Source organism: Meles meles, chromosome 4, assembly GCF_922984935.1.
Source record: "Meles meles chromosome 4, mMelMel3.1 paternal haplotype, whole genome shotgun sequence".
NCBI lineage: Eukaryota > Metazoa > Chordata > Mammalia > Carnivora > Mustelidae > Meles > Meles meles.
Genome location: NC_060069.1, coordinates 65,386,464 through 65,407,957, shown reverse-complemented (window position 1 = coordinate 65,407,957; position 21,494 = coordinate 65,386,464). Strand labels below are relative to the sequence as shown.

Here is a 21,494-nt window from a genome sequence, read left to right as displayed (position 1 = left end):
GAGGAAATCTTCATGGCATGCTTTCCCACCTACTATAGTTAACGCTAATTACAAGAATTTGGAAAAGTTTGTGGTACAAACCCATTTAGCTACTCTTGCCTGTACTTGATACCTAAAAATGTCTACTGTTAATGTCATTTTGAAATGTTTTAGTTTATTAAGAAATTTCTCTGGTGCCCAAATTTATGAAGTTACTGTCTGAAATATGATACTGTCAAAGAGTGACAGCAAGTTGATTTAGATAGGGCAGAAGTTCAGGTGTGATTCTCTGTATTTCTTGTGAGCATGACAAGTCACAAATACCTTATGTGCAGTCCTCATTATCACTTCAAATCATTTCTAGGTTCCAGGAGTGTATTACTGACGATATTATGGTGAACTTTAAGAAAAGCCATGTCCATGATGAGCTCATTTAAAATAAATCAAAAAATTAAAATAAAATAAAACAACCTCCAATCCCCTTCTCCAAAATAAAACCCCATGATCATTGATAAAACAACAATTTTTTTCCTTGTCGGTGTTTACAGAAATTGCATTTCTCATTTTTTTTAAGCATTAGGGAAGAAAAAGTAATGATATTATTATATCTTTTCCACATGAATTTACTCTATCTTTCTTAAGATTTTAGTCTGGCAAGTTTACCTTTTATTTACTTGGAAATAAAAATTTTCTCTCATCACTTAGTGCTCAGAATCACCTGACATAATTGATATATACCAATTGACTGGTTAGTACATATTGAAGCTGTAACTTTCAATCAGTAGCATAAAAATGCAAACTAAAATCACTCTTGTTTTCTTCATACTGCTAGTCAATAAAGGTGATAATTTTTCTGCCCACTGCATAAGTAGCAAAATTTGGCCAGTTTCGTAAACAAAATCATTACTGAAATGTTATTTTTCTGGTTCTTAATTTCTGAAAATGTGAGATTATTATTGACAGTACATGTAATGGAAAACTAGCCTATTGGGATTAAAACTATTACAGGGTTGCCAGAATTAGCAAATAAAAATACATGACACCTAGTTAAAACTTAATTTTATATAATGAGTAATTGCTTAGTATAATTATGTCCCATGTATTACTTATACTATACTAAACTGTATTATATCTTACTATACCATACCACACTATAACATACCAAGTCATGCCATACCCTAAAGCATCAACAACGTTTATCATTGTTGAGTCATGGGATTATTTGAAATTTTAATTTTCTTCCTTTTGATTACCCACTCAATGTGTGGGGTTGTATTCAATATGATTTTCCAGAACAGAAGTTGGGAGAGGACAGAACACAAGCTTTGCCTTTTGGCACTACTCTAAGGTAAGAGATTCCCTGGGCCTAGGCCAGGACTCCTTTCACCAGAACCTACTGAGCACACCCTTCAGAAAAGAAGGGCCAAAAAAGAACAGAGAAATTCAGTAGTCAAATAGTTAGAGACTGGGCAAAAAGTGGAGTGAGCCAGAAAGCAGGCAAGCAAATTGCAGAACTGAATGCTTTCCTTCAAGGAGGAGAAACCAAGGATGAGTTTTTCACATTGAAACCCCAAGATGCTAGGTGATGCCATCTCAGTGCCCTTCACTCATTTGATTGTTCTTTCTGAAACCAACAGTTGTGGGTATAATGGGATGGAGAGAAAGGAAGATCAAGAGTGATGGGAACTAAGGCCCAGTGGAGACACACAGGGAAGACATTGTGGAGAATTTCATTATTTTATGAAAATACTTAGAAATGGCTTCTGTTGTCAAAACTAAACTTGATGAATAATGGAAGAATCAGTTTTAGGCAATTTCTGATCTTGCCAAGTCTTTGAATTTAAGTGGCTAGGGCACCACTAGACAAATTATGAATGGATTTCCTGCTTTATGAAGTTATAAAATGATACTGCAGGGAGGATCAAAAGCACATGTCTGAAAGCTCTCCTTCTAGTTAAGGTAGGAGAATTCCGCATAAATATGTCTGATGTCAAACTGTTGGGGAGAAATGAATTATATCTTATACTAGCTTGAAATGAGATACTCTCTAAAAAATGGTACTGTGAGAACAGACAGCATCTAGATACTCAAGTGTTCTGTTGCAAAATTTGAGAAGGTGCCAGAAAGCAACACCAAAGCTCCTGTGATGTCATCTTGTCTTTCCATTAGTTATTGTGTAATAACAGGGCTCTAAACTGTTGGGGAGAAATGAATTATATCTTATACTAGCTTGAAATGAGATACTCTCTAAAAAATGGTACTGTGAGAACAGACAGCATCTAGATACTCAAGTGTTCTGTTGCAAAATTTGAGAAGGTGCCAGAAAGCAACACCAAAGCTCCTGTGATGTCATCTTGTCTTTCCATTAGTTATTGTGTAATAACAGGGCTCTAAACTGTTGGGGAGAAATGAATTATATCTTATACTAGCTTGAAATGAGATACTCTCTAAAAAATGGTACTGTGAGAACAGACAGCATCTAGATACTCAAGTGTTCTGTTGCAAAATTTGAGAAGGTGCCAGAAAGCAACACCAAAGCTCCTGTGATGTCATCTTGTCTTTCCATTAGTTATTGTGTAATAACAATCCTCTATCAAATAGCAAATATTAAAATCTGATCTGGGAATTTCTAGTTTAGAAATACGAGAGAGGAAAACAGAAACAGGGAACAAGAGAATGAATCCGCAAACACAGTAGCTAACAGATGCCTGGCAGTGGCCAGGCAAACAACTTTAAAATAGACTTGTATTCTTACTCACATTAAAAATGCCATCTGACTTGTTTATATTCGATTAGCTGCCTGTTTCTCATAGCCAGCCAGGCCAGAACTTCCACCACCAGTATCTTCCTATGCCAAGTTCCTGATTATGTGTTAAGACTGGAGGGTGTAGGGAATGCTACTTGCCTCCAGCTGATGCAGATTAAAAACTGAGACATAGGAACCATTCGGGAGAATAATGAGTCACTTCCTGATCGACACATCAGCTCCAGGCGATAGATAGTTGACCAAACAAATACAAAATCATAAAGAGGAAAATGGAGGCTCCCACTGAATCTTCAAAGAGGAATATTTGAGATAAATAAACGTATATTTTAAATAATTTTATAGAATTCATGCCTTCAAGAATGGGTACAGACCAGCAACAACAATGACAACAAACAAGAACAAAATAAAATAATTTAAAAAATTGGTGGAATAAATGGAAACAGTTTTTCTTACTTAAAACTTCATTAAACCACCAGAAAAAGGAGAAGAAATTAACTTCTGCCAAAGTGAATGGCTAGAAATTTAAGATCCACATTAAATAACTGAATGATGGCTGTACTTTTTTTTTTTTTTAAAGATCTTATTTATTTGAGATAGAGTGAGAGAGAGAGAGTGTGAGTACAAGTGGAGGAAGCTGCAGGCAGAGGGAGAAGCAGACTCCCGGCGAACGAGGAGCCCAATGTGGGATTCGATCCTAGGACCCCAGGATCATGACCTGAGCTGAAGGCGGATGCTTAAGTGACCAAGTCACCCAGGCACCCTGTAATAGGTGTATTCTTGTCTTTGGTTAAATATAAAGGGAATATTGCAAGTACTTATCATTTAAGTGTGATGTCAGTATTTAGTTCATACAGGTATCACTTATTATGTTAACTATGTTATAATTATAGAATATTAAGTGTTGAACACAGCTGTTTCTTGAATCCTACCAAATGCATTTTTGGCATTTATTAAGATAAGCACATGACTTTCATCTTTAGCCTGTAAATGTAGTAGATTGTGTAAGTCAGATATTCTATGCCTGAACCTACTCTGCTGAACTGTGATTTACTCTAACAAGCCTTCTACAACACCCTTATGTAAGTTTAGATCTCCCTATTAGGTGTCCCCATTGCACCTTGTAACAGGCCTGCTCCAACAATCAGCAAGGCCTGAGACAAGAATACAATGAAGGCCCACACAAACATATGTCTAAATATTTTAAAGCTATAAATCAAGCTAAACAAACAAACCATTAAATAAAAAGCATTCCATTCTCCTACACTGACACATATATATCATCAAAACCAACTGGAAAACTAGGTTCAAATTAGAATTTTCAGAATTTCAGAGTTCTGTTCTAGAATATGCCTTTGGGAAGAATTTGCCCCAGCCCCTTGTCCTCAGTGGCTGTGGCTACATCTCCTTCCCTTTCCACTCCTGCCTCTATCCAGAACTGCAAGGGGCTTCTGCATGATACACACTGAAACTGTTCACAACCTCCCCTGAGCATTGGTGGACACATAAGCACAAACTCTATCTACAGCAGGGTGGATCTAGAGAAGTCTGCTCTGGCCCTAGAAATGGTTTTGAACTGTTTGAGCAGGGAGTTCTGGCTTTCTTGGTACTCAGAGGTGGATTAATGGGGGTTGTGGGCTCCAAATGGGCATGTTTGGAATACCCCACAAATGCTTATGGTCTCTTTGCCTGGTGGGGTGGGGCACAGCTGGAGAAGTGCCAGAATGGGGTTCTCTGAAACCAGAGGCCAAGGGCAATGATCCTTATTGCCTGGGTCTAAGGATAGTAGTGACTTGGGCCATGTAATCATAACACTCATCATGGTTTATTTTCAGTTCTTTACTCTTTGCTAGACTTTAAAACCCGTAAGGGCAGGGATCTACTACCTTGTCCACCTTGGATCACCATGGCGCCTGGCATCAATGAGGTATTTATAAATATTTTTGGAATGAAAAAATGGTAGTCATTTTTTAAAAGGGACTATATCTTTGAAAGTATACTTATAATATCTATAAAAATTATAATGTTTTAGAGCTTAATAATTTAAATTAAAAGTCAAAATTTTATAGTCTTGAACATGTTACTGCATAGATATAAAGCTAGAAATAAATAGCATACATATAAATAAAACTCATACATATAGAAACTGAAAACCCATTTCAAATGATAATGGAGAGAAGGGAATATTTTTAAATATGGCAAGATATTTAGGATGAAAATCTTTATGTATATAATATTCCTAATAGCATTTTCTAAAAGAAAGAAAACTGGAAACATTTTAAATCGCTACTAATTGGAAAATGGTTATGGTATATCCAATTGATGGAGTACTATTAAGCAAATGAAGTTATAATAATAAAGATTAATGATAACATGAAAAATAAGTATAATATAATTTAAGTGAAAAAAGTACAATGTAAAATGTATATCACATACAATAAATTAAACAAGATGGGAAAAAAACAGAAAAATGATAACAGTTGCAACAGAGTGGTAGAATTGTGATTCGTATTTTTCTTTTAAAAAATAGTTTAATAACATTATAACAAAGTCTCGGTCCAAATATAAAAAAATAATTTAATAACACTAAATGAAACCACTTAGCTGTGAGTAGATTTTGAGGGCAAAAGTATATTTTTTATAAGTTAATGAGACTGCTTTTAATTAGTTTGTTTACTCATGCTCTATGCTTTGATGTAGCTTTATTTAGAAGAGTACATTAACTAAATTTTATACACACACGTGATTATATACAATTATATACATAAAATGAATATGTAATATATTTTTTGATGTTTACCTAGATGAATTTAGACACATGGGAGAAAGATCAGAGGAAGGGAAGTGTATTGAACTTGAAACTTTTCCTTATGAGAACTAAGGACTTCTAGCCTGGACAAGACCCAGACTGTATTCCATAAATGTATTAGATAGGAAGTGCTATCCTGTATAAGACACTACGAACATTCATTCATTCATTCATTCAATAAATGTTTATTAGGAGCTACTGTGTTTTAGGAACCAGTGCTAGGTGCCAGGGAAGCAGGAGTGATGAAAGTACTAGACAGGGGACTGACCACAGAAGCTATTGTGACATCCTCATGGGAGAGAATATCGCCAGAGAATGGAGCATTCAGGAAGTCAGATCATAATGAATTCAAGTTAAACATTTCTCCTAATCAGAGTTGATCACGAATGGGCAGACCACCTATGATGAAGCAAATTCCTCTTCAGGTTGCAATAACCCACTGGCAGAGATGATATTTTAAAAAGTAGATATGTAATTGCACTAGATGACTTTTCAACTTTGAGATTCCCTCTATCTCACACCCAAATCACAGACAAGTTCTCCTGAGGAGATCAAAGAAAATTAAGACTACCTCAGCAGAGAATTGTTTTGAACATAGGGAAGAACTACTTTCAGAATAATAGTTCAGGTTGTGACTAGAAGCTAGCAGAAATCCTGAAAGAGGAAGTGAAAATAGACATCTGGTGTGGCACTTTCTCTCTTCCAGAGGCAGGAGGCCACATCAGATGGTTCCTGTGTTTTTCTCAGCTTAGCTATTGAAATGTTCTTATCTATGGATGGCTGAGAAAACTGGTACCTAATAGGAAGCTTCAGGAAAGAAACGAGAGGCAAGAAAGGCCATGCAGTTGACAGCTGAGCTGGAGAGCATGATCGCCTGTATCAGTGAGAGCTGTCAGTGAAGACAAGGGTAAGAGCCTATATGTTTCTGTAGGAAGTAAGCCAGCAGAGACTCTGGAGAGAGGAGTCTCTGTGATTTGAGGGGGCCTGAAGAAATGATGGTGGCCGTTTGTGTCAGGATCCAAAAGGCAACGGGGAGGATCCACAGAGAGGGCTGGATTATGGTGAGCGTTGTTGAAATGAGAAGTGAGAAGGGTACTAGTGGGAAAATGATGAGCAAGAAGGAAGGGATTCGGACACCACGTGGGAGGAAATGGGAAGGTGACAATAAAATGCTGAAGTGTGGCTCCTCCTGGATTCAGCAGCGTGGCTCTTCCTGCATAGCAGGGCCTAAAATGTGGCTGGCTTTGTGAGATCTGCTTGGAGATTTCTGACCTGAGCAGGTCACAAATTGTGGACCATAATCACAATCCTTTTTTTTTTTTTCTCCCAACCGTACTGTTTCCTAAAAAGTCTGCTGATATCAGGTGCTGAAGAACTCCTTCAAGGACATTGTAAAACAAAAATAAGACATGATGAAATCCAGATTAAAAAAAAAAAAAAAAAGCTTACCCATAAGTTAAGGGGCTTCCACAAACACTGCATCATATCACCTTCAGATCAGAGACAGGATATGTTTTCATCCTTTTTTTGCACATGAAGAAACTGAGGCCTAGAGCTCACAGAGATCTGATAGAGAAAAGCCAGATTTAAAATGCAGGTTTTCATATTGCAATTTCTAAATGCCTCCCCTGAATGGCTGCAGCATTCTACCTGTCAAGAAAAGCTGCTGGTTTGTCATGCTCCTTGGCAATTTGTAAGTTCTTCTGTCAGGATATTCAAATTGATAAATTTAACATAGGAGCAATGATCTATTACATCACAAAGATATGGTAAAAGTAAGGATGGCACTTTACCTCAGTTTTTCAGAACAGTTAATGAGATTAAAAATAATGAGTGGCACGATTATAATCACTACATATGTAGAGTACAAATACAAGCAGTTGGCTTCTGACCAACAAGATTCTTTCATGAATAAACATTGCCACCTTTCCCTTAGTGTGACAACATAAATGCTGGTTTCAGGATTATTAGATGGGAGGACATTGACAGCTCACCTATGTATTACCACTTCTGGGGAAAAAGTTGCTCAAAGAATATGTCTTATTGATATATATCTACTGCTATCACTTCTGCACATAGAGGACAGAATATATTTCTTTTTATTCCTTTTTTCTTTTGACCTACCTCATTTTTATCATTACATAATTCAATATTTTCCTTGAGGCCTTCATTGCCCTTAAAACTAGAAACATAGGTAATTAGTAGCTTTGAGAATGTCAGTAAAAGAAGAAATAGATCCATTAGCAATTTCATAAATGTTTATACTTCTAATGTCAAATATAATCATTTGTTTGTTTAACTGGGTCTTTTTCATTTGTTGCAGCCATTTCTCACTCTCAGAGGAGGTGTGGATTTAATATGTAGAAATGAATTTTTTCATCTTCTGCTTCTTAGTGAAGACCCTCTCCCTGTCACTCTTTTCCTAGAATGACATTTCACATCATGGTCATATTAGCACCTGGTTTTCTTCATGATTACCTGTTTGTATCAGGGCCCTAATTAGTAAATTTGCTAATTTTTATTTCTCCATTATGAATTGAGGTCAAGTCATTTTTTTGTATTAGTCATTTGTTTGTTAAATTAGCCAAAAAGTCAACATGTTTTCATATAGAATTATCTGATATTTAGAATGAACAAATTGGTACTAGAAAGATGTTTAAGTACAATGTACAAATAAATGGAGGTTGAGTTGAACAAGTTAAGATGTTGAAAAAAATGGTATTTGAAAAGTGAAAACCAAATCTTTTCATTTAAAACTGACTGATTTTAAGATGATTTTCAAAGAACCTAGCTCCGATATTCAAGAATTTATAGACCAGGATATCAAATGTAGAAGCATCATAAGGACACTGAGGAACAGTTTTCCAACAGTCTCTCGTTTTCTTGTACATTTTACAAATGAGGTAGTAACCAGTCTTTGTTCTAGATTTTCCTTTCAGGATATTGGCATTATCAAACAGCTTTCAAAAAGAGAGTCGTATTTCCTTCTGGGGAAAAAAGGGTAAGGCATGCTTATTGCTCATTGTAAATTAATCAGATTCCCAAGCTTGAAGTTCCTCTCTAGCACTGCAGTCCATGGTGTGTGCAGGGATCCATCAGGTCTCATTTGTATCACCCCCTTGGGACTTGGGAGATGAGGGGAGCTGATGCAAACATGATGATGCTCAAGGAGCATGCTGTGCCATGGGTGAAGAAAGTCCTATATCTGTGACCCAGGAGTCTCACGTCTTTTCCTGCCATTCATGAACTCTGGCAGGTTATTCTGTAGCTTGCAAGTTCAGTCATATCACATACCTTCACAGTCCTTGACAAGTCAATAGTTAGGAAGGAAGCAATTGAGCATGTACAATGTTCTCCATTACTCAGAGGGTATAGTAGGCAGAATAAAGGCCCCCCGAGGTATCTATATCTAAACCCCGGAAACTTTGAGTATATTCTGTAATATGGCAAGGAGGAGTTATGGTTGCAGATGCAATTAAGGTTGTTAATAATTAAACTGCTTTTTAAAATAAGGAGATTATCCTGGATTATTTGGGTGGACTCAATGTAATCATAAGAGTTCTTGAATTATAGAAGCGGGAGGCAGACGAGTTAATGTTAGAGTTGGGAGAGATTTGAAGATGCTACGGGGTGGATGTGAAGAGGGAGGAAGGGGCCATGAAGTAAGGAATGCAGGCAACCTATAAAAGTTGGAAAAGTCAAGGAAACTGATTCCCCCGTAGAGCTTCTGAAAAGAATGTAGTCCTGTGGATGATCTGATTTTAGTCCAATGAGGCTCATTCAGTCAGTGAGACTAAGATTAAAAAAAACTGTGTTAAGTCACTAAAGTTGTAGTAATTTTTTACAGCAATCATAGAATGCTAATACAGAGGAGAAAGTTAAACATTTCTGACATGGAAAGTTTTAGGTTTTTTCCCTCCTTGCCTGCCTACCTTATGCTCATTCTCTAAGCCTCAGTTTAATGTTCTGTCTTTTCTAAGAAGAGTTCCCTGTTCTCTCTTTCTGAAGTAGCCCCTTCCTGCTATTTTCTATCCTGGCACTATGTTTTTGTAGCACTTTCTATAAATTGTAATTAAACATCAGGTTTTGTTATAATTTTCTGCAGCTATGTATATCTTTTTTTTTTTTTAAAGATTTTATTTATTTATTTGACAGACAGAGATCACAAGTAGGCAGAGAGGCAGGCAGAGAGAGAGAGAGGAGGAAGCAGGCTCTCCACCGAGCAGAGAACCCAATGTGGGACTCGATCCCAGGACCCTGAGATCATGACCTGAGCTGAAGGCAGAGGCTTAACCCACTGAGCCACCCAGGCACCCCCCAGCTATGTATATCTTAAATTAAGATATAATTTGTCTATTGTCTTTTTTGGTCACAGTCTGTCCTTCATTCTAAGACCATATATATATGTGTGTGTGTGTATATATATGTATACACACACACACACACACACACACACATATATATATATATGTATATATAGGCTCCACAAGCAGTGTGGAGCCTGGTGAGGGGCCTGAACTCATGACCCCAAAGCCAGACCCCAGCTGAGATCAAGAATAGGCCACTTAACCAACTGAGCCACCCAGGTGCCTCTATTCCTACATTTTTAATTTAAAATGTACTTTAAATAAAATGCTGTTGTTAGGAAGCACTAGCTTTTCCCTTTTTCTTTTCTTTTCAAAATGTCTTTTCTTGGCTATACTAATACATGAAATAAACAATCTGGGCAGCAAAACTCTAGATGTTGTCAGATGCCATATATTATCATAGCATCTCATTCCTCCTTCACCGGAATGCATACTGCATTTTTTCCCTTGCTTTTTCATTTATGAACTAGAATCCTTATGAAGGAAAAGAACATGACTGCTTTGGGTTACATCCTCAGAGCTTAACATAGTGCTTGGCACAGAACAGGCACAAAATAAAAATTTGGTGAATGACACTGCATTATGAAATAAAAATTTCTAAAGTATTAACATGTATTTGATGATATTGTAAGTATTAAAACCATATTCCCCATGCAAACACCTCATGGTAAAAACGTGCAAAATTTATACAAGTGGGACAAAAACAGAGCCATTGCCTTTGCATACAGCATGCTCCTATAACTACGTTTATATTCTCATATTAATGACCCCAAAGATACTGATAGTCCTCCTATAGATTCTTGCATGACAATTTCCTTTTAAAGCTCAGTATTAATAAAAAGACTCTCTTTTCATGATCAGTATTATTTGAAATTAGTAAATGTGAGCTAGCTAAATGAATTCCATTTCTCTTCGCACCCTGGCTCCTACAAAGCACAGACTACCACTTTGTGTATTTGGAGGCCAGAGAACACAAAACAGACTTTCATGATTTACTCTATTTCTTCTTTCCTATCCTACTCCCTGGCCAGTTCCCTGTCTGATTCACTTTTTGACTTGTGTTCCTTTGTTCTTGTTTTAACTATGTTTCTTTGTATAGTATACCAACACAAATACTTTCTGGGAAAAAAAAAGAAAATTGAAGTACTAACTGGCTCAATCAATCAATGATGTATTCAGACCCCAGTGTAGGAGTTTTCACAATTGCTAGACTTCTACATTCTTTCCTTTAGGCTTTGTCTGATTTTCTCACAGTAAGAATAACATCCAAGGTCATCTTCCCACTGTGTAGTTTACCTGGCAACTATTTAAATAAATGAATCACGAATGTTTAAAGCCAAATCCCCTCTTGGACATATACTCCCTATGTAATGTTTCAAAAAGGAAAGTAATTTTGAGCAAGGGGAATTGTAAGTATGGTTGTGAACGTTCAGTAAATGACCATAAAGGACAGACATATATTTCGCAGCAGGTGCATGCTAAAATGTATAAGGACAGTTTCCCCTATGAAATGCTACTAGAAATATTACAATTATGTCTAGTCACAAGATATTTTAAAGGAATTTGAATGAATCTATATCTTTATCTCCAGTTACAAAGAGTACAAATAAGAATGTGAGCTCTTCCATTAGATCATAGAATACAAACAGTATGAGGCTTAATGAGTTTCTTTTCTTTTAATATCAAACCCCATTTTTTGTGAGGTGGGGGTTGGAAGGAAAATAGGGAAGGAATAAGCTTCTTCCAAAAGTATGTGATGGACGGTCTACACAGGGGAGTAATAGGCCCTCCGTAGTAGCCTCAGAACAGCTCTGTTTCATCTTTCTAAATTATTTGACGTCCTGTTAAGACCCTGATTGCAGGTATCTGTTCAAATTAACATGTGCCTTTTTTATGATTGTTCAGTAATTTGGCTATGTTGATTATTAAATATTTTGAATATCATTCATGGTTCTATGTAAGATTTTATTTCGAAAAAGGATTCCATTGCTAAGCAGGCAGCATTGCGCAGTGGTTATAGTTACTGTGTGTTTGGAATCACTAGACATAAGTTCAAGCTACAACTCTGCTACTTACTAGATGGATTATCTTAAGCAACTTAGTCGACTTTCCACAGTCCTGGTTTCCCTACTTGCCAAATGGGGCTAATGATTGTCTTACTTCTTTGGGTGGTTGTGAGAATTGAAGGTGGCATAGTCAGTCAACTGCCGGCACACACTAACCACTTAATAAATGCTGACTTAAACACACAAACAATAAAGCAACTCAGTTAAGACCATACCTCTAAGTATTTAAATGGAAGCAATTTCGGGACAATAAAGAAACTATTCTTTTTTTGTTTTGTTTTGTTTTGTTTCTGGGTATGAAAGTGGAGAAATATTTCATTTCTTTACATGTTAGAGATGAAGAATGAATAAAAGAATTTTAAAACCTATTATATACCTATAATCCATAAATTTCAGATTTTTAGAAAAAATTATTACAGGAGGCAATTCATACTCAGAGTTCAATATTGGTCTTTTTTTAATTAACATATAATGTATTATGTTATGTTATGTGTTATGTTTAATTAACATATAATGTATTCAGGATACAAATTTGTGATTCATCAGTCTTACACAATACACAGTGCTCACGGCATTGGTCTTCTGATGTGATGGAAGAAAAATAGTCTTTCTATCAAATCACTGCCACCAGTCAGAGAGAATTCCAAGTTGAGTATCATGATTAACTTAGCCATTATTGACAGTCTTTATATTCTTGTTCTAGAGTAAATATATAGTAGGAGGAATCACATTATTTTCCTACTTGAAATCAATGATTTGTACCAGACACTAATTAAAGTGGAACCAACAAAATCTAACAAGAAAAAGGTCACCCAGAATTAATAAACTGTCCTACCATTTGTTACCTATAAAACACATTATTAGATAAATATTCTAGGTGTGTTCTACATTGAGCTAGCTATTAACCTCTTCCACATTTATTTTTCCTCTAAGGATTATCTAGGAGCAGTGACAACTTTAGACTTGGTTCATTAGAAACATCAAAATCTATAATGTAACAATCTCAAGTAATAAACAATTCCTAAATTGCCAAAGATTTTACAATCTTCAAATGTAAGAAAAACATAATGCTTTATACAAGAACCTTACTACTAATAAAGAGCTTTCTGATTTTTATAGACTAGGAATATTTTTTTTTCTAGTTGTATACTGCTTAACTACTATCCCATTTCTTGAAAATATGAGCATGCACTTTGTTTTAGAGACATTTACCTCACACTATAAGCAATGGCCACTCAGGTCAGCATTGGCACTACTAAAGGATGATAATTGGGTCCTAATGCAAGTTTATACCCAACACAAGTTAAAAGGAAATCACTTTCTCCTACTCTGCAAAGAATTATCAGAATTATAGAAGAGAAAACTTACTTGTCCAAAAGGAACTTTTCAAATTTGTTTTGAATTTAAAATACTGCACTCTTAAGACAAACACCAACAACCCAGGTATATACACAGAAGTGGAAAACACACAGAAAAGCAAATGCAAATGATTCTTAAACATGTGAAAAGATTCTCAACTCATATATCCTATGAGAAATGCAAATTCATCTTACACATTGATTTTTTAAATCTATTATTTTGGAAAAAATAAAATTTGGTAACACACTACTATGCTTAGAATAAATGAAAAGAGGTCTCATACACAGCTGTAGGTGTCTAATCCAGCAATATTAATTGAAGTTTCAAATATGCCAACTTTTGGATTCTAACTCAAGGAATATATTCTGCAGACATGCCTGCATTAATGTAAAATGACATGTGCGTAAGGTGGTTAACCACAACACCATTTCTAAGAGCAAAATACTCTATTTAATTGTAGCACTATTTCTAAGAAAACACTGGAAATAACCCATATGTTCATCAATGGGGAATATATGTCTTCAATATAATGGAATTTTATGCCATGATAAAGAGGAGGAAATACATATACATTGATTTGGACAAGGCTCTAAGAATTTAGTTGAAGTCAGGCTCAGAAAGAACACTATGTATTACCAAATTTCTTATATTTATTAACATAATTGATAAATGGTGGTTGCCCATGTAGGTGGAAATTGGGTGGCTGGAGGATAAGAGTGGAAAGGAGACTTTTTGCTACGTACTATTTTTCTACCTCTTTAATTTTGATCTGTACAAATATATTACCTACCTCAAAAAACAGTGAGAAAATTTTAAATATATGAAACAAATGCACTGAGTGGTCCAGGACACCTCTCAGTTGTGATAGTCATGCTGTGTGTGGGTGAGCAGCTGACTGGTCTGAGGATCCCACTGTGCATGTTACTGTCATCAGGATGTACTTAAGTGGAGGTCAAAAACCTGTCATAACCACCTACACCTCTCTCCAGCATCAGCTAAGCTTTTGGCATTCATTTTCATTTTTTCATATTCTTCCTTTGACAGACTAAATTAACAGGCGGCAGTGGCAGCAACTGAGGGATGCCTTAAATGGACAGTCCTACATGTAAGATCATGTTCTCTGGATGCCCATCCAAGAACTCTGCCTAAATCCATCACTTAGCAGTCGGGTCCTACTTTAGAATGCACCTTTAGTGTTCATGCCACTAAAGTGGAGAGAAGTATATAATAACTCAATTCTAAAGTGTCTGTGAGGACAACTCTCTGCTGGAGCCAGAAATGCTGAGCAGGGCCTTTGGTGCCAGTGATGGCTTCCTGTACTCAGAGATGACATAAGTCCCTGGTGTTAGAGAGCATAATATTTTACTTACTTCTTTTGCTTAAGTGGATACTTGATTGCTGCTCCCATAACCCATACAAATGATAGGACATTCTCTTCGTTCCTAACTTGAGATTAGTATCAGGGCTGAGCTACTTTAACTACTTTGGGTATCTTTTTCCAGTCCCTTGCTGAGAGAAATTTTGAAGTTATAAAATGGTTAAAATAAAAACAAAAGAACCAACTGGTGTGAAGTTGCCAGCTTTTGATATTCACACCTTATGATAGCAGTGGAAAGTGTGAATATTTTTTTTTCTCCACCATTTAAAAAATTTTTTTATTTATTTTTTTCAACATTGTTTGGAATTTTAAAACATTTATTTGTTGTGCTTAAAAGTTTACATGCCAACACATAATGCTCACCCTATCTCAAAGTCAGTGCTCTCGGAAACATCCCAAATAGAGGATACTAAAGGCACAGAGCACACACACACACGTGCATACACACATACAGTGTGTTAATAAAGTCACTGAGAATTCTTATTTATCAATATTTTAAATTAATTTTTTAAACACTCTAGGTAAATTAGCATGACATTTTCATTAAAAAGATGTGCTTACCACTATATGTATTAATATGTTTCTTCCAAGTAGTCATAAACAATTATTCAGCAATATTTCAAATATCAAAAATGAGAAAAATTCAATAAATATAGATGAGCATGCCAAAATATACAAATAACCCTACTGACTAACTTTAAAGGTATATTATAAAAGCAATTTATCATGGTAGCAGTTCATATAATTCTAATAACTCTTACTGTTTTTTGATTAGTGCTGCACATTCATAAGGAAAAAGGACACAGGAAAGGTACAAGTAACAAGAAGAACATTTTTCTTACACTTTTCTTCTCCTTCAGACTAAGCCTTGCTGAACTTTCCAAGAAGACTGAGCACAAATGGATTATGTATGGACCTTCACCTGGGTTAGATCACTGACCAGGAGAAAGGAAGGGTAGGATAATTAATACTTGCTGCCCTAAGCATGTTTCAACCCTTTTTGAGTGAGACACTCCCCATGTCTCATTCCAGTGGTGTTCTGTGGCTTCCCCTCTGAAATCTGTCCTCCCACTGCTGCCCACTCTCATTCATGTACATGATTCCTCCTATTGTAAACAAATTACACCATACCCTTAATCAAGAAAGAGGTTGAATGTTCTTCCACATTCTTCAACTTAAGCCAGGCCCTCTAAGGAGCCCAACTTCACCCCACCCTCCAGCCTCTGTCACATAGAGGGTTTGTCCTTCCTTAGCTCAGCATCCCAGAATACGGTGTCATCTAGCTATTCTATCCTCTCCAATTCTGTCATCTACCAACTCCTGCTTATTTCCCCACATTTACTAAGAGTTTATACCTGGATTATGGTGCCTCTTTGTTCTTTGTCCTGATGTCACCTAAGTGACATTCAGCTGTAGATGACATCTAATATGCTGGCCTTTCGCTTATTTATAAGTCCCCAACTCAATTGGTTTAATTTAACAACACAATCCCATGGAAGTTAGCTTCTCAAATCTTATACTCCAGTACTACTCCTTGACTAAACCTTCTAGCCATTCTTTCACTCTCTTGTCCCAAATGCCCTTCCCTTAGCCATCAGTCCCTGCAGCAATGCACACTCTCTCAATCTGAGAGCTCTCTACTGTTCTTTCCTACCCAGCCTAGACCCACAGCCCACCACTATAACTATTTCTCATCATTAATCAAAATAGTTCTGCCCTTGTGTCCACCTCATCAAAACCTTACGTCTGAGTAGAAATTTTGGATTCTCAGAGACATATTGCTGAAAATCATATAACTTTGTTGTTTGTTATCATTATAGATTCATGGTCCCTCTTCCTTGGAGAGGCCCTGAATCCTCTGCCTTAATCCTATACAGCCCTTTATCCTTCAATTGCTTCCAATTCAATTAAAAAATCTGCGTTTAGAATTATTTCAACCTATCCTGCATCTATAACAACTCTTCCTTCTTAGTGAAACAGGTTTCCTCATGTTTCATCCGTCTCCACTCCCCTATCCTTTCATACTTCCTTGGGGATCTCACACCCTCAATCATCTTTTTATTACCATCATTCTCTCTCTTTCTCTATGGGCTTTTCCAATATAATCATATCCAGTGTTCATTTCCTTTCCCCCCTTCCTTCCCTCCTTCCCTCTGCCTCTTTCCTCCCCTCCCTCCCTTTCCCACCCTCTTTCCCCCCACCTTTCTTTCACAGGTGGAGGGGCAGAGGGAGAGAGACTCTCAAGCAGACTCTGTGCTGAATGAGAGACCAACATAGGGTTCCATCTCATGACCCTGAGATCAGGACCTGAGTCAAAATTGAGAGTTGATGCTTAACTGACTGTGCCACCCAGGCACCACTGCCAGTGTTCATTTTCCAAAAGTGAAAATCAACCCATCACTCTACATTCCCTTTGAACTATTGTTCCATTTCTCCTCTTCCTTTCAAGGTGAAGGTTTTGGTATTTTGGACACTGTGCCCACTTTCCCTTTCAATCTCACTTCTGCTTTGTTTAGAAATAAGCCAAGCTTTTTTGGGGGGGGGGGCAAGGAGAACAGCTTTCACTTGATTATATAATGAAATCAGGTGTCAGCTTGAGATAATAGTTTATTCTTTTAACAGAGGTAATTGAGATTATAACATATACTCAACCATACAATGAGCCCAAAGACTGTTTTTTTCCAGTGTGTGAAATTTTAAGGTAAAAATTAAGCATGCTAAATTTTAGCCACATTCTAAATAGGATATGTGTGAACATGGTTAATCTAACTTTTGGGGTTCAAACTATTTCCCCAGTCTGGTCTCATTCTCAAGGAAACAAGGTTTCCAAGTTAAGTCATGGTGATAACCATTAATAGTCTTCTCTCCATAGACCCTTGACAGCCAAACAGATTATTTTTCACTCTTAATGCTACCTCTAGAAACTCTGTAACAAGCTATTTTTTCAAAGCCCCTGGTCCACGAGGAATTACTTCTTAGAGTTCCCTCTTAATTAACTTAGTCTCATCATTTCTTAATTTGATAGTTTTTTCTTAATTGCTCACATTCTCCATACTCTTTTCTCATCCCTCTTTTTTCTTTTCTTTTTTCTTAACTCTACTTATAACCCCACGATCAAGAGTCACATGTTCTACATGTGCTCCTCATCCTTCTTGCTGCACTTCAAGTAGTATCAAGTATGGATGATTCTTTAATATATCTATCTTTGGTTATAAACTCTCCTCTGTGCTTCCTACATGCCTCTATCCAACAAATGTGCTGCTTTGCCACCTGCCTTCACACAAAATATGTCCCAGATTGCATTTATCCATATACCTCTAAATGTACTCCTGTTTCTGAGCTGGTGGCACTTTGATCCTTAGAAAATGCTTCTTTGTCTCACCTGCCGCCAGTGTGTAAAAAATTTCCCTCCTTCCTTGCTTCCTGGCTTCCTTCCTTCCTCCCTTTACTTTGGTTTCTCCTCTTTTACTAACTATTGCTCATCCGGATCTGCCCTTTACTTTTCTAACCTAGATTATTACAGGAATAACCTCCAAATGGCTTCTGGTCTTTTCTGACTCAAATCTGCTTCTAAACGAGTGGTTTTCAATTATTTTTTACCAAGTTCCATGGTAATAAGTATATGTTACATCACAAGCAGGACACCTTTTCTGCCCCCCAACACAGACAGCTAGAAAGCACACATTCTCTTTTTCCTATTTATATTTTTATTTATAGGTATAGGTATACTTAGCTATATAAGAGAAATCAAAATTTTACCACATAATACTTACCTTTCAATATTCTACGAACTCAATATTTTCTATTGTATTGTATTCCTATTCTATTCTATTCTCTTATGTTTCTATTTCTATTAAGCATAATGCTGATCACAACCCCTGAAATTGATTTCACAACCCAGTAATAGATTATAACCCAGAGACTGAACAATATCTTTGCTTTCTATATACATTAGATTGATATAGCAAGAACAAAAATCTCACTCCATCATTCTCCATATTAATCCTTTTGGGAGACCACCTGTGGCCTACTAGATAATGTCCAATATCTTGAAAAGACATGCATGGCCCTCTGGCAAGCTGTCAGCTCTTCATTTCTCCCCATTCTTCCCTGAACTTTCTACCCTTGCAGCACTCAATTTCTTCCTGTTTAGCCTGGAGTTTTCTCTTTCAGGTTCTCCCTATCCTTATCCCCCCGGCTGCTTTCCTCTAAAAGTAATACTTCGGTCATGGTAAGTAAAATGTCTATTGAAAGAAGTAGTGAGAAAGTGATCATCTAATAATCTGTGGTTGATTAATTGGCACAAATTACCCCACAAAATCAATAACTACTTATTCATAGATTGGTCTTATCATCATCATTATCGACTAAAACAGGTACTCCAGAAATTATTTATTTCTGTATATAAAATATACTTTGACAGTGGCATTCAAGTATGTTTGAACCCAATGTTCTAGGTACTCATAACGATTCATACAAAACAAGGAAACCACAATGAGACAGTATAGTGAAAATATTTTCCCTTTTTCATTACCCCTTACCTAACTATATCTTATTTCTGATAGGAATAGCATCATCTCCCAGGTGGAAACAAAGCCTTCTCTATTTTCTTGAATGCCAAATGAGACAACAGAAGAGTGAAACAAATATTTAGATGTTGAAATAAAAAATTTTCCCTCCTGTTCTTTTAGATAATCTGAATCAAAAGAGTAACTCACAAACTCACTCTGTGTTACATTTCTGTGAACAAATTCAAGTGGATCTCATCTACTCAGCACCTGCAGAATCTGTTTGAACACCACACTGTATTGTGTATGAAGGCTGGAAAGGCACAGAGAAAAAGACAGAGGACTGCTGTTTTTAACTTTATTTGGCTTTGGAAGCCTAGCAATAAACTTGGAAAGTTGGACAGTGGGAGAAATGTTGGGTAACATTACCTAATACTCGGATAAGAATTGTCTTTGTATGTGTGTGTAAACCTCAACATGGAATCATCCAATTGAAATACAATTTAGTGTTTTGTAAAGTTTCAATGATTTGAGTTGGTCAGATTTTGATTCAGAACAATGTAAACTGAGTTAACTATATTTAAAAACTACACTAACATTTATTGCCATTTGGGTCAAATGCATAACAAACACATGTAAACTATGAAAACAATCCCGTTCATTGGAACGTTCATTGGAACCTCCCTCAGTTTCTCATAGATTAATAATTTGTTCTGTATGAGGTCATCACTAATGGGATAAATTTAATTTTTCAGAGACACATACTAACTAACCACTGACTGGAGTTTAGTATCACGTATTTCTTGGTATTAATAGAGAAATATTCAACAAGTGAATTTGCTTTTTAAGTAATATGTTTTTTAAGGGGAATTAAGAGAAGTAATAAATATTCTTAAGCTATTAAAAAGCATCAAGAAACATTTAAATATCATTATCATGAAAATGTATTCCTTGGAAATTTACACTTAAATAATATTCTCATATTTACTTAAATATTGGAACCTCCCTGCGCTTCGATGGGGCCCTCAACGTGGACCTCACGGAGTTCCAGACCAACCTGGTGCCCTACCCCCGCATCCACTTCCCCCTGGTGACCTACGCCCCCATCATCTCCGCGGAGAAGGCCTACCATGAGCAGCTGTCAGTGGCAGAAATCACCAACGCCTGCTTCGAGCCCTCCAACCAGATGGTCAAGTGTGACCCTCGCCATGGCAAATACATGGCCTGCTGCATGCTGTACTGCGGGGAAGTGGTGCCCAAGGACGTGAACGCCGCCATCGCCACCATCAAGACCAAGCGTACCATCCAGTTTGTGGACTGGTGTCCCACAGGTTTCAAGGTTGGCATTAACTACCAGCCCCCCACAGTGGTGCCCGGCGGCGACCTGGCCAAGGTGCAGCGGGTCGTGTGCATGCTGAGCAACACCACAGCCATCGCTGAGGCCTGGGCCCGCCTCGACCACAAGTTTGACCTGATGTACGCCAAACGGGCCTTTGTGCACTGGTACGTGGGCGAGGGCATGGAGGAAGGAGAGTTCTCAGAGGCCCGGGAGGACCTGGCTGCCCTGGAGAAGGATTATGAAGAAGTGGGAACAGAGTCTATGGACGGCGAAGATGAAAGTGAGGAGTTCTAGGGGGTCCTGGCCCCTGCAACGCCCGGTCTCTCTACCTGGTTTTGTATTTCTCGTTCCACTGTTTCCCTAACCCCCTACCAATACAGTCAGTGTTGCAAGCGAAAAAAAAAAAAAAAAAAACACATATGGGTTAATACATTTTGTAGGTGATTTTATAGGGGAAGAAAGTAATGATCATTTTCTACGCCAGCAGTCCTCAGCTGTCACCTACTCAGTAAAATGACCTGGGTACTTTAAATACCAATGCCCCAGGCATGGTGTTGTCTGAAGCCCAGAGTTGTATCAGACTCTCTGAGGGTGGTTTTAGGTATCTCTCTCTCTATGTATATCTCTCTTTATAATATATATATGTTTATAACATATATTTAATTTATATTATATATACACACATATATAATATATAATTTAATAGCTTCCCTAGTTGGTTGGAATTATGTCAAGAATCTATGAGGCTCATAATATTTTTATGTGAAATGTAATTGTTCTTTCATTTGTAAAATGATACAAATTATAGCATAGTCTTCTTTATTGAAAATGCTCGTAGTCACCCCCATCCCCCTACTCTACCACTATGGGAAACTTAGTTCTTCCTGAGATGAAGATGCCAGCCTCTAACCCTCACTTGCCCCCT

The 21,494-nt window shown here is 37.0% G+C and overlaps 2 protein-coding genes across 2 annotated transcripts in view; one reads left to right on the top strand and one right to left on the bottom strand.

The window, feature by feature from the left end:
• SPATA16 (spermatogenesis associated 16) overlaps nucleotides 1-21,494 on the bottom strand; it is a 236,938-nt gene that overhangs the window by 190,292 nt on the left and 25,152 nt on the right. The window lies entirely within an intron of this gene.
• LOC123939996 (tubulin alpha-8 chain-like) lies at nucleotides 20,225-20,961 on the top strand (the record flags this gene model as incomplete). The annotated part of the gene is made up of 1 exon (XM_046002249.1): nucleotides 20,225-20,961. A coding segment is annotated over one exon (639 nt), but the record flags the coding sequence as incomplete, so codon positions are not given.